Source organism: Curcuma longa, chromosome 10, assembly GCF_044706935.1.
Source record: "Curcuma longa cultivar G26 ecotype Majalengka, Jawa Barat chromosome 10, ITB_CL_G26_1.1, whole genome shotgun sequence".
In the NCBI taxonomy this organism is placed as follows: Eukaryota; Viridiplantae; Streptophyta; class Magnoliopsida; order Zingiberales; family Zingiberaceae; genus Curcuma; species Curcuma longa.
This window is the reverse complement of record NC_133870.1, coordinates 3,039,997-3,055,141: the sequence shown is the minus strand read 5'-3', so window position 1 is coordinate 3,055,141 and position 15,145 is coordinate 3,039,997. Positions and strand designations below refer to the sequence as shown.

General features: G+C 36.9%; 2 protein-coding genes across 2 annotated transcripts; one reads left to right on the top strand and one right to left on the bottom strand.

Annotated features, from left to right (window-relative positions):
• Positions 1 to 9,191: 9,191 nt before the first annotated feature.
• Positions 9,192 to 10,046, top strand: LOC141836577 (putative calcium-binding protein CML29). Its single transcript, XM_074724083.1, has one exon. The coding sequence runs from the start codon at positions 9,212 to 9,214 to the stop codon at positions 9,698 to 9,700; it is 489 nt and encodes a 162-aa protein (XP_074580184.1). The 5' UTR covers positions 9,192 to 9,211; the 3' UTR covers positions 9,701 to 10,046.
• A 3,624-nt stretch (positions 10,047 to 13,670) lies between these two features.
• On the bottom strand, positions 13,671 to 14,583 carry LOC141836090 (uncharacterized). The gene is made up of 3 exons (XM_074723499.1): positions 14,410 to 14,583; positions 13,792 to 14,214; positions 13,671 to 13,676 (listed from the first exon to the last, which is right to left on the bottom strand). Exons 1-3 carry the CDS (start codon positions 14,581 to 14,583, stop codon positions 13,671 to 13,673), a joined length of 603 nt encoding a protein of 200 aa, XP_074579600.1.
• Between the last annotated feature and the right edge of the window lie 562 nt (positions 14,584 to 15,145).

Genomic DNA, 15,145 nt, shown 5'->3' with positions numbered 1-15,145 from the left:
TACCTAACCCTGAGCGCACCATGGTATAGAATCGAGCCAACTGGCTTATGTCCACTATCATGCCTCCTCCTGATCCTATTGATATGGACCGACCTTCTCGACCCTCCACTAGACCTAGTTAAGCTCAACATTCTTTTTTTTTGTTGGTTCTTCTACAGAACATTCGACATATAATTTTTTTTGATATTGTCACTACCCTCTCCGCCATTAGAGAGGAGCAGGTTGAGCAGAGATGCATATCAGATGCATGTAATGAAAGGGCGGAGTTGTATTACCAAATAGCATACGATCATTATCGACCACCAGATAAAGGAAAATTGTCAGTAGATGAATATTCATCAGATGAAGAGAAGCTTGCTGAAATATTTTCTACTTTTGGACCAGTAAGTTATTTGATCTTCAATGTTTAGATTGAAATGATATTAGAAGTTTTTTATTGATGACGTAACACTATTTGGGGTATTAATAATTTTGATGGATCGTGGGTCATATTTCATTATCTAAGTATGTTATGGCTGCTTAGCATAATAGAATAGTCTTAACTTGTGATAAGCTTGCTTCTGTTGTCCCCTTCTTATGCAAGTGTTTGCCAAATCATTTCTCTTTTAGATTAACTAGTATTATCATGTTATTGTTAAACATCCCTTCAAATCCATCAAGGTTTATGAAAATTAAAGTTTGCTCTTTTAAGTTGGTTCCTCAGTTGACTAAAATTACATTTGGATCTTACCAATGTCAAAATAAATATTCTCAATTAATCATCATTTATTAGTATTCTCCTATAATTCTTTTTTGTATCATAGAACATGATGATTTGGTGTATAGTAGATTTGTTTGAAATATGCTCTTCATAAAGGAAATTTGAATATTTATATGTTCGATGTTAATTCTTTTCTTGTGCTAACATGACCTTATTCAAATTTTAAGGACAATTAAGTTTAATTGTATTATTGGTTTTTATAGGTTTCAGATGTTTCAATTAAGCCAAATGATCAAAGCAATTTAGGATCTCAAAGTTCATGAAGATCATGAATATAGTAGGTACTTAATTTGTTTAACTTTTATTAAGATTGATGTTAATTTTGTTACATACATTCATTTATATTAATGCTTCATTATAATTTAATTTGCAGGTGATAACTAGAAGCGAAGGTGTTCATTTTGTTGATTGTTGGTGATTCATGTCTATCATGTTTTGGAATTGTATTGTGTATGCACCATATATATGTACTTTATGGGAGCATAACATGTACTTTTTTAGATTTTCATGATTCCGTTTGGTTGTAATATTAATACCTATTACTTTAGGACATGATTTATTTTTAATATAATTGGAGTCTTTTTTAAGATTGGTATTCTTATGTAAATTTAAATATATAAATTGTATTCTAAATTTTAATTTTTTGTAATCAAATTGTGGTTATAATTATACCCACAGAAAAATATGTTATGTGGCTATAAGCTATACCCACGGAAAAAAGACTGTGGGTAATTATCTAGTCATTATTTGTGATAGTTTTTAGTTCTGTTACTAAAACCTATAGTGACGCAATGAAATTCGTAGGTATAATTCAAGGTATTTTCTGACGGTAATGGATACCGTCACTATATGTTACACCCATGGCGCAAAAACCGTAGGTATAGGTATATTAAAAATGACGGGCATAAACGTCCGTGGGTATAGGTTTTTGAGGTCTATACCTACGATTTTCATGCCTTTACCTACGATTTTTTACCGTGGGTATATGGCAATTTTCTTGTAGTGAATGATATGTACGTCTAGCATGCATCAATGGGTAACCTCTTATACTTCCCTCCTTTTCTACCACTTTCGCAGTAGACTTTGTTTTTTAGTGAGGACAATGCATTATTCAAGCATGGGGTTTAGTTAGGATTAGTTAGTTTTGTTCAATTCATCACGTGTTTATTTTTTTATATCATCAGTGTTATCATGTTTACCATGTCATTATGAACTTCATGTTTTCATGAAAAACAAGCTCGTATTTTTAGCAATTTATTTTTTCTATCTGTTCTACAAAAAAGTGGAATCCGCCATTTTAGCGACCCCACACGGTCGGCCTCATAACTATCTGTGAGGAGGTAAATCGAGAAACTATAGTTGATCACGACGCAAGAGGGTATTGCCTGGCTTCGCTAGGATTCGAACCCTTGCCCTTTTTTACAACTCTACTGCGTCGTAACCAACTCAGCTATGTCCCGAGGGCTTATTTTTTTTCTATCTGTGGTAGTATGACATGAGTATTATTGAGTTGGATAATCTAGTGTTACCCTACTTGTATAGTATTTTACTTTCACTTTATATTTGATTTTGAGAGTTGATATATTAGAGAATAGTTATAAAATCATACATTGGACTAGTACTTTGGTATTCTAAGTGACCCCCATTATATTTTGGTTACTAAACAAACATTCAAGTCAATGATCTCTTGAAAAAAAAAGGAATAGATTTATTTTTAAGAATGTGACATGAAAAAAAAGTATTTTGATGAGTAAAATTGATATGGTACCCCTTTGAAATATGGTGATTACTAGAAAAATACCAAATATGTACCCCTTTGAGATCTTGAAATTACTGGAGAAATGCCTATTAGCTTCCTTTGACATCAAGTACTCTTTTGAGACTTTATGTAGACACAAAGCATTAGGGGTGACAATCCTTGCATATGATAGGTAAGTGTCTCTTGCATCAGAGACTTAGGGAATACAGTGGGATAATGAAATGACTAGGATTGGTAATTGAAACTTTAGACTCAAATCACTTTACACTGCATATGGAGAGAACTTTCAGGCTAGGCAATATTGAGATGATTTGTGTGATTTTGCTCATTAATGAAATTGCTAGATAGGATTATATGAATTTATTAGGAATTATGATGTATCGTTCACACACATGAATTTAGATTACAGGTTTTGCTTGAAGATAAGCAAATATTTAAGTTTGGGGGTATTTGATATGTCACGCCCCGAGAAGGCCGTCCGAAAAATTTCGGCAGCATCTCCCCAGTAACCGTGACAATCTTCCCTGAATACATGCAAATATACTCAGCCACAGGCGGTTGGAATAGGACTACTCGTCCAATTAATACACCCAACCATAAACAACTATAAAATAAGGCCTACATGACCACACAATCATATATATCACGTGCACTATAACCAAAATATGCAGAGTTCATAAAGCAGACAGCGAAAAATCCAAACGACACGAATAACCACAATGCAAATCCAACATAACTACATTCCAGACCACAGCTACATGTCTACGAAATGTAAAACATAACCCGAAACGACAATAAACCACATGCAAACCGACAGGAAAACCTTCTGATGTGAGACAACAGCAGTCGACCGAAACTCCAAGCTCCAAGTACCTATCTGTTACCTGGGGAGAAACAAAATAACCCCAGGGTCTGGGTAGTGAGCATTAGATGCTCAGTGGGTACAGGAAATGTGCATGTAAGATAATCATAAGAAACAGCAAGAATATACAAGTCTGAATGAACATGTATAGAAGCAACAAGGTAACACATATATGGTAGCAAGTATCAACAGGGTATCAAGAGTATCAACGAATCAAGCATGGTATATCAACGGGGATGATATAAAAAGATCAACTATGCAACAAGTATAGAAATTAGGTACATGTAAGCATGTATGTAATGTCATACAAGTGCAACAATCATGGCAAATAAATGCAACAATCAACATGCATATGAATAAAGTAAGCTATGTAATAACCTACCAACGAATACATGTAATATGCATCAACCATCGCAATCAAAAATAACAAGTCAAGTCACTGTCTGCACTCGTCGTCCCCAGCCATTCCTTTCGGAAATGAACATGAGGCGCACAATAGGACATACTGCGCAAACTCCAACAACTAACCACTAAAGATAAGCGGGGAGGGGCAGTGTGGCAGGAGGGCAATGTAGCCAGTCCTGGTCGCACCCAACTGTAGTGCAACCTATGTGGCACCACAACACGGTGCAGGTAAAATCCAACAACAAACAACACCTACAACTACTATGGATGCATGATGATCATCCCAACATGTAATAACTAATTTAATTAGCATGCTCAACAAGAATCAGCAGGGATCAATATAGGTCAATGATATCATGGTTAAGATTATTCTAGTCATGAATAGATCAGATGGAGATCATACAACAAGTAATAAGCAACGAATGAGATGAGTACCAACTGGGTAAATTCTACTGAAACAAAGGTATCAGCATGATGTCAAATAGATCATTATGAGATCAGACAACAGGTATCAAGAAGTGATTATCAAGGGTATCAACTAAATACTATCTACAAAGCATGGATAATTAACAGAATAGATAGAAAGCAACAATATATGCACAGAAAAGGAATTCCTGTATTGACCAAGTACAGGGTACCCACCTGAGTCAGACGATCGTCAACAATAAACTCCTAATATCTCCCTCCGAGTGTAATAGGACCAGTACAATCAAGGTCCTGAAATAAAACAATAATATAATGTTTAGCTTAACTTATATTTAATCCAACCTAATCTAATAATCCTAACTAATTCGACAACCATCCCGTTAAGCTAGCCAACTTCACCCTCCCTCGGTTTACAACCGGATTCAACAATAAAATCCAATAAATGAATCTCAATAATTTAACAGCAACCTTAACACCAAATCTAACCATTCAAACAAAACCAAAACCCAACCTCGATCGTTTTGTTTAAATTCTAAGTAGATCAACCTAATCACCATTCCCACAAAATAGAGTTTCAACCCAATTAACCTTCAACTTGATTCCATAACACAACACAATTAATCCAACAGTAACTAATATTAACCCCCAATCCAAAATAGCTAATCAACTAAACAAAACCAAGTTATCTATATAGATCTACCCAACAAAGCTACAATCCATTGCTAATTAGGGAAAGCTTAACCGGATTTCAACAAGCTTACCTCGAAGATAATGCTGCCCTAGATCGGTTCCAATCAAGCCTTAGCTCACGGCTGATCTTCAATAGCTTCACCCCCTCCCACGGCTCTTAGATTGAACCCTATAGAGCCCTGATAAAGCTTCGGTTCTTCTTCTTCTTGCTGCTGCCACCTCCCTCAAATTTCTATCAGATCGCATCAATTTCCTCACAGCCTCAAATCGAACCGATCAGATCTCGACGAAGGCAGAGGAGGAACGGCGGTCGGCGGCCTGTGCAACGACCAAGAGGAGAAGAAGAAGAGGAGGAGGCAACAGTGGCCTCATTCTTCTCGCGTGCGGCGACGTCGGGTGGCAGCAGGGCAGTAGGCGAACACGAGCAGAGGAAGCGGCGGCGATCCAGTGGCGTTGCGGCGGCGTCGGCTTCGGCTGGTGAAGATGGAGAGGTGGCGCGAGGAAAGGGGAGAAGCGGCGGCGTTCGTGCGATGGGGAAAAACCAAAATCACGGTTTGGAGAGAAAACCTTTGGCTACTGTAGCATATAGGGTAAAGGTTTCTTAAGGCTTTTCTTAATGGGTTTAGATCTAATAAGCCAATAACCATTAACCCATTAATCCTTTACCTATAATAACCAGCTTTATTTAATTAAAACCTATTATTAATTAGGTTAGGGATTAATTAGAATTAATTTATTTTCAATTTAACCCCCTAGGTTTTCGGTATTTTACATGATATGTGTGTTTCATACATATATTTTAAATATTATTTAGCATGTATTCATTTCATTACATGAGTATATTTTCATCACTTTTATATTATTTTTATTTTCTTAGTTCAGAGAATGCATATTTTGATTGATAGAACATGAGTTCAAAAGCTTAATCGCAGTCAAGAAGTCTTGGAGGGTGCATTCCAACATGGTGTGCGGTTTGGTCATGTCCTCTGACATGGTCATGCATCACCTATGGAGTTAGGTGAGCAATGGAATGACAATTGGACTTTCAGCACTGAACACGGGGAGGAGTGCCCCCTGACATGACCATGCTCCTTGCTGCTAGTAGACGAGAAGTCTGCAGAGTCGAACATGATCTAGCTGTGTCCCCTGACATGGTCATATTTACCAACCATTGATGTCCAGATTATCACATGATCAAGCCGTACTTTCCAACACGACCGTGGTCTAGTGGTGGTGCCCTAGCTTTTTAGGAAATCTGTAACAAATATAGAAGGCTTAGAGGCTATAAAAGGACTAAGTGGGCACTTGTTTGAGGTATTTAGGATCAGGGAATCTCCCCTTCCCTATCAAGGGATTTCCTTGTAATAGAGAACCCTAGGAGAGGGATGTTTCTAAGGAGCCACGAGGATTTCGTCCATTGAGGAGCTTGAAGAAGATGAAATCGGACACCATGACTAAGCCTTCTTACTCTTCTTTCTTCGGTAGAAGTTGTAATATGCTTTCTATTATGTTTTTGGCTTGTATCTCCATCTCCATGGAGTAGTTTTCCTAATTCTAGAATGAGGGAGTAGCCCAATATATTGTTAACATTTGTTTATATTATTTCAACTCTTCTTATCGCATGGCGCATTTGATATATTAATTTGGTTTTAGTATGCATACATGATAATAATGCTAGTGTGTGTTATCATTGCTGGGTTGCAAGGGTGCAAACATAGTCCCACATCTAAAACACATGGAAAAGATCATGGGTTTAAAAGGATGAAAGATATCTCCATTGGAATAAGGCCTTTTGGGGAGAGCTCAAGAACAAAGACATGAGGGTTTAGACCCAAAGTGGACAATATCATACAATTGTGGAGATATTTTGATTCCATCAGTTTTTACAATTGGTATCAGAGCGAGACCGCTCTTCACCGGACTAACCGCCGAAAGAGTCATAATCCAGATCTAACCATGTGGGTTGAACCTTAAAAATAAAAAAATGGGTACTCCCGTGTCTGAATCAAGAGGACTAGACACCAGGTGAGAAGTCCTAGTAGGTCAGGTGGACCGAGGGGTAAAAAGTCCTAGTTGCAGCTAGGTGGGAAGTCCTAGTAGGTCGGGTGAACCGAGGGGCAAAAAGTCCTAGTTGCGGCTAGGTGGGAAGTCCTAGTAGGTCGGATGGATCGAGGGGCAAAAAATCCGGGTAAGTCGAGGATTCAGACATCAAACGGAGGCTTTCCGTTTGAGGGGGGCCTATGGTCCTTTGTTTGAGGGGGGGATTGTTGGGTTGCAATGATGCAAACATAGTCCCACATCTAAAACACATGGAAAAGATCATGAGTTTAAAAGGATGAAAGATATCTCCATTGGAATGAGGCCTTTTGGGGAGAGCCCAAGAACAAAGTCATGAGGGTTTAGACCCAAAGTGGACAATATCATACCATTGTGGAGATATTTTGATTCCATCAGTTTTTACAATCATGCCACAGAGGGAAGGAGAAAATCAGAGAGGTGAACCTAACCCTCTGACCTATAAATCCCGAACTTAAAGGTTTGTTTATAAAAGTAGTTCAAAACCTCTCGAGAGGCGCCATTGACTATTACAGAGCTTAATGGGTCTACTTTGATTTGACATCCAAAGTAATGAATAACACCTAGAGGATCATGGAGTATCATAACAGGAGCCTTTCTCAAAAAGTGATCGCTTTAATAAGGTTATCCTGAAAATAAGCATCGTGTTTAGGTAGATACATTAGTTTTATCTTAGAGAAAATATCAGGTACCTTGGGATAGACCATTTTCATATATATCAAACGCATGGTAAGAGAATGAATTACATTAGAGTGTCAACGATCATTGCGATGAAATTAAAGTTCTAAAATTGCTTCTAATAATCGATTTCCCCTTAAATTTTCATTTGCTTTTTTAGTTTGTTTTCTTCACACATAATTCTCTCGATTTCAACTCATTTAGATAACCTACTTTACATATGGACTAGTACTTCATTTCACAGTCCGAAAGATAATAATTTATTACTTGATGATAATCGTATACTCATGGTTTGCACACATCATGCGCCAACGTAGGAAAAGCATGATCTAATGGACATGGAGGCAGTCAGCCGAAAGGAAGCGCTCCCAACAATGGACAACTGAGATTGCACCCGTGACGAAAAGATGTGATCTAATAGATGATGAAGCAATTGATTAAAAGGATGGTGACATCAACCTTATATGTAACTATCAGTCGATGATGCATCGGGCATAGTAATTGTACATAACATATGCGTGGCAATTGATTACGACGAGAAAGTTCAAACGACAATGTGAACTGCAGTACAATTGTTGAGCACCTATTACAATTGCACTTGGATAATAGTTAAGCCCTCCATTGTGGTCTTGTCAATTCTTCTATGGCTCAACTAGGTGAAAGGACATTTGATATACTTGGGAAGGCTGGTGTGTGTACATGACCCGCTCGACTAAGATGCTCAGTATCATATCACACATGACTTTAATCATGCACTCACTTTGGAAACATTCCCAATCCGGAACATCTCATAGCAGATTACACAGAACTTCAGTCATGCACTCACTTAGGGAGTATCCCGACCAAGAACATTCTCGTGTAATAGATTTCACAGGACTTCTATTGTGCACACACTTTGAGAATATCTTCAACTAGAAACATTCCGAGAACATTCCCATAGTAGATTATACACTTTAGGAACCTCTCTGATTGGAAACATTAATTCCCATATCAGATTATATACTTTGGGAGCATTTTTGATCGGAAATATTTTCGTAGCAGATTATACACTTTGGAAACATCCCCGAAGTAAATTATACACTCTGAGAACAGACCCGAGTTGGATCATTCGTTTCCATTTCGAGAACACCCCATCCATTTCGAGTTAGACTCTCCGATCCGGATCTCCAACCATCCTTGACAGTTGCGACCCTAACACAAACTTGTTAACAATCGTCACTAACAAGACAAACGACGATAAATGGGACTGGCGGTGGATGTCTGGACCATGTCAGAGAGTGGATGAGGTAAACTTTCTCACATGCACACTCTTTTTGTCCCTCGAGATAGCTTAGGCGATAAAAAGCGAAGGATACCGGTTAGAATATATCTTGATAGAATTCATCAACTCTCAAGGATTATAAGCAAGAATATTCCCCTTATCATTATTGACAATAAATATTCCTTTATGTCGACATAAAGCCACCAAGAACATATTCACTTACTGATGCAATATTTAAGCCCAAGTATTCACCATTCCTTAATTCACCACCAACCTATAGCTAGCTAGCTAACCATGTCTCCTCCTCCTCTTCGGAAGGCGCCATCAAATCTGGCAGGCGACATCGAGACATTGGGCTACGTGAACAGCATGGTGGAGGCCTTCCGGGCCTTCGACGCCAACGACGACGGCTTGATCAACCGCGACGAGCTCAAAGGCATCATGGCGTCGCTGGGCAACAGCGCCAGCGCGGCGGAAATGGCGGAGATGATGAAGCAGGGGGATTCGGACGGCGATGGGTTCCTGAGCCTGGAGGAGTTCTTGGAACTGAACACCGCGGAGCTGGAGCTGGGGGACCTGGCGGGGCTGCTGCAGACGGCCGCGGCTGCGTGGGACGACGATGACGACGAGGGAGAGGTGACGGCGGCGGAGCTGTACCAGCTGCTGCTGGGCGGCGCCACCATGCAGGACTGCGTGGACATCATATCCAGCTTGGACGCCGACGGGGATGGAGCGGCCGACGTTGAGGATATCAAGATCATAGCGCAAGTCTTCATCGACTAAATATACACTAGATCGGAAGAACAATATAATAAACCCAAATTATTATTTTCAGATGCATGCATGGAAATTATCCAAATATATAGCTCTGCATGCAGTTATCAGTGACAGTACTGTACGTGTAGAATAAAAGTGACATGTATGTAGGTCATGTTCTCTCTGTAGGATTGAAAGAGGTAAGGAAAAGGAATTTAAGATGGGAAAGGATTTTTAAGAAAAGAAAGAAAAAGAAAAAAGGAAAAAGGGAAATCCCAGTGAAAGAGAAAGAAGGTAATAGGACAGAAAGGGTTTAGGGTTTACAATAATTAGCTTATTATTGAGATTGTCCATGAAGTATGCAATATATGAAATATTAAAATATTCCGTCAATGGACATATTAATAAAAAAAGATTTTATTCTAATAATTATTTTATTCTAATACTAGTATGATTTGATATGGTCGTACCGAATAATTCTCTTTTACTCTCCGATAAATCCAACGAAAAGTTTTTGACATTTGCTTACTAGCCTGTTAAAAAATTAATTGTCTCGATAATGGCTTAATCGTTCTTGATCAAAATGAAAATTAATTTTTATATGTTTTGTATGTCGATAAAAGATTAAATTTGCTATAAGATATGTGACTCTAATATTATTACACTAAATTTTTGATGCAATATTTGATGCAAGATGAAATTCAAAAAGAAGTGATTGAAGTCAAATAATTTCAGATGTTGCAATGGTTATAGCTTTATATTCAATTTCATATTTGAATGAGATATTGTAGATTGCTTTATTTGAATTTCATCAAATAAGATTATGTCTAAAAAGTATTATATATCCACTAACAGAGCATTTGTCTTTAGGAGAGCTTGTCTAATTTGCATTATTATAGACATGTAAGTCTTTGAGATAATTGATGATATAAAAGAAAATCATGTAGAATAATACGTTTGAGATAATGAAGTATTCTTTTTACACCTTCCTAATTTTATTCAATGGGAGCATGCATGAATTGACAAACACAATTTACTGTAAAAGTAATATCAGATTGTATGATAGTGATATATTGTAAGGCTCTAAGAATGTTTTGATAAATTTGAGGATTAGACATAGCAGGAGAGGATAATGGTGTAGAGAAGTTGTTTATAACAACTAGTGTAGAGATCAGACGTGTTTCATTCATTTTAGCTCTTTGAAGAAATCCAGTAATGTATTTGCTCTGAGAGAAGAGACAACCTTCATCACGTGAGATAAGTTAAATATCAAGAAAAAAATAAGCATTACCCAAGTCTCAAATAGAAAATTCTTGATTGAGAAAATTTAATAGAGTTGTAATACTCTTTTGATCAATGTCGGTTATTAAAATGTCATTCATACAAATAAGAAAAAATATCATAGATCCATCATTATATTTATAGAATAGAGAAGAGTCAGTTTTTGATCCAAAAAAAATCCTTGAGCTTGTAACCAATTAGATAATCGATGAAACCATGCATGCCCAAGGAGCTTGTCATAGACCATGAGTTGACAAACATTAGTTGGAAATTGTGGATGAATGAACCCAGGTGGTTGCTCCATAAATACAATTTTCTCAAGATGACCATGAAAAATGCATTAGAAATGTCTAGTTGTTGTATGGACCAATTAGAACTAACAACTACTTATAACAATAATCTGACAAATGTAATTTTGATGATTGGGTTAAAGATGCCATTGAAATCAATACATGGTTGTTGACTAAATCCTTTGATTACAAGTCAAGCTTTGTACCGTTCAAGAAAATCATCAGCTCGATATTTAAGATAGAATACTCATTTAGAGACTACAACATTCATAGAGGGAGTGTGTGAAACTAGACTTCATGTTATATTACAAAGAAGTGCATCAAATTCTATAGTCATTGCACTATGTTTATTTGGATATTCCTTGTTTACTTGTGAAAAATAAGTCAGTTTAATAAATTTTGAAGAGACCACTAGAGTTCGTGGAAGAAGATATTGGGTTGCCATTGGTGAGTAACGTGCATAGATGTTGCTTAAGGAAAACATGCGACGAGGAGCAATATCATTTGAATCCAAAGCTAGAAAGCATATTATCTTTGGTTGGTGAAGCATCCAAGATTGGACACGAAATGAGATCCAGAATATTGCCCCTTCTGATATTAGCAATGGATCCTGCTCTTATTGGAGTAGTCACTTGGGGTGATTTCAATGGCATAGAGGAGTTTTCAGAGAGCTCCAAAGTAAGACCTAAGATGTCATCCCTAGAAAGATGTGGAGATGGAGCTAAAATATTTTCAATTACATTTCTATGTTTTCTCTCAATAGAGTCATTTTACTCCGGAGTGTGAGGGCAAGAGACTTGATGAACAATTCCACAAGAGGCAAGTTGGCGATGAAGAATTTGATATTCGCCTCCCAAATCAGAATGAAGAAAGAGTATTTTGTGATTAAAACATCGTTCAATTGGTTTTTGAAAATGACAGAATATATCTAATAAATTCAATTTCTTTCTTATAGGATAAAGTTAAGTATATTTACTAAAATTGTCAATGAAGGTAACATAATGTTAGAAGACTTCATTAGACTAGATAGGTGTAGGGCTCCAAATATCTTAATGAATTATTTCAAGTGAAAAATTAGAGACATGTAACTTATGAATGTTAACTTCCATGCAGGCGTTACATGAATAAGATGAGGAGGAGGTGAAGAAAGTAGGTAAACTATACTGATTGATGTTTGATTGAATAATATGAAGAAAAGGATGACCAAGTCGAGCATGCCAAGCTGATTTCTTTGTGTATTCACTAATATTAAAGGCTTTGATTGAAGAATTTTGAAAATAGTAGAGGTCATGTTTGATGCCACCATGAAATAAGATAGTATCTCTTCCTCTATCTTTTATAAAATAATGATTATGATAAAATTTAAAAAAGACATTGTTCAAGATAAAACTAACGTGTGGATAGCAAATTTTAGTAATAGATAAACATGAAAGATATTGTATATGTGAAAAGTACGATCAAACCTGAGCCATCGTCTACTTACACTGTATTTGAGTCATAGTACGATATTACTTCTGTAAAAATATTATAATCTGATGTGATATGATTAGTTGCTCTAGTATCAAAGTATCATTCAGTAGATGAAAACTCTGATGTTTTTATCAAGAGTAGGTATAGATGAGAGTCCATTGAGACAATATCCCATTGTCCCTTAGATAATCTTGAAACTTTTGACTTAAGTATTTACCACCTCGATCGAATCGAAGTATCTTAATACTTTTGCTAAGTTGTTTCTCTACTTCATTTTTGAATTCTTTGAACTTTTCAAAGGTCTCAAATTTATATTTCATTAAATATACATACCCATATCGTGAATGATCATCGATAAATATAATAAAGTAGTTGTAACCTCCTTGTGCTTGAGTTGACATTGGACCGCATACATCAGTATGTACAAGGCCAAGTAACTCTCCCACTAGTTCTCCCTTTCCAATAAAGGGTAACTTAATCATCTTGCCTTTTAAGCATGATTCACATGTATCAAATGAATCTAATTCAAATGATTCTAAACTACCAATCTTTTGGAGTTTATACATGCATTACTTGCTTATATGGCCAAGACGACAATGCCACGAATAGTAGGTTAACAGAATCAGCATGTTTGTTGCTCATTTCGATATTAAATGCTTCGATAGAATTATCTAATATGTAGATACCATTATATAGCATTCCGGTTCCATAAAGAATTCCATTCAAAGTTATGTAACAATAATTGTTACTAAAAGTCAAATGAAAACCTTTTCTATTTAAGTAAGAAATAGAAACAATGTTCTTTATTAAAGCAGACATATAATAATAGTTTTCCAACTCTAAGACAAGTCCACTAGGAAGATTCAATAAATACGTCCCGATGGCCACAGCTGCAATCTTTGCTCCGTTACCAACTCGTAAGCTTGAATCTCCTTTGACGAGTCTTCTACTATTCTTTAACCCTTGTATGTCATTACATATATGTGAGCCACACTCAGTATCCAATACCCAAGTGTTTGAAGAAATAGTATGACATTCGATCACAAAAATATCTGAAGCGGGTGGGGCATCGGATGCCTTCTTTCCCTTCACGGACTCAAGATAAGTCTTGCAATTTCTTCTCCAGTGACCCATTTTGCCACAGTGATGGCATGATCCTTTTGAAGCAGGTTCAGTAACCTTGGCCTTCTTCTTCTTCTTCCCTTTAGCTTGACGTGTTGCCTTCCTCTTAGAACCTTTCTTAGAAGAATCAACCAACATCACGACCTTCTTCTCACTCTTGACAGCAGGCTCAATAGTTTTGAGCATATTGATCATCTCTGGTATCGTGGACTCAATATGGTTTATCCGATAGTTCATCACAAAATATGAATAACTTTCGGGCAAACTGTGCAGAATTAAGTCGATACTTAACTCATGGTCCATCGCAAAATCAAGTGATCCTAGCCTCTCTATGTACCCATACATCTTTAGTACATGTTGTACTGCAGATGTATCCTCCTGCATTCATGAGCGAAAGAGGAGCTTAGAGATCTCAAACTGTTCAGATCTCGTCTACTCATCAAATAACTCACGAAGGTGATATACAATAGTATAAGCATCCATATGCTCATGTTGTTTCTATAGGTCGGGTGACATAGAGGCTAGCATGATGCAACTAGCCAATTCAGAATTGGCTAGATGTTTCTGATAAACCAACTTTTGATCATCAGTCGCATCATCTACAAGAGGTCCTGGAAGAAGATCGTCGAGGACATAGGCAAGTTTTTCAGATTTGAGAACAATTCTCAAATTTCTATACCAGTCCAGGAAGTTAGAGCCAGTTAACTTATTGGTATCCAAAATTGTACGCAAATTCAAAGACGTCATACTTAATCGATTAACCTAGAAAAATAATCGAGCATATATGAGAGATGAGTTTTGCAATATATTTGTAAACAATTTACATATATATGTGGGTCCCATTTATTTTGTGAATTCAAGAGCCCTTACTCTGATTCGGGAGATAGTAGGTTTTCTCCAAATGGGTTGATATCCACTATAGATAAGAATAACCTTGGAGAGAGTCCAACAAACCATTCTTAGCTACAGTGGTAGGCATCATATACTGATTATGTATCACGTATACATAACTATCACATTATGTTATCAACTAATTGAATGTTCACATAAACATCGGGTTGTTAACACATTAACACTATGCATAACACCCAACTTCACCTCTATCCATATTGACTTTGGAGAGAGTCCAACAAATCAATGTTTCAAGTTAAAGCCAGTCCGCTAATCGTGAGATCATATCTCGATGGTTCGAACATATTTAATTTCAAGTTGGGCTTGGAGAGAGTCCAACAACCCAAACAAGAACTTAAACTCTGGTTCTAACCATATTAGCGGAAGGTGTTAGCTTTAATAATTTTGCATAGGATTT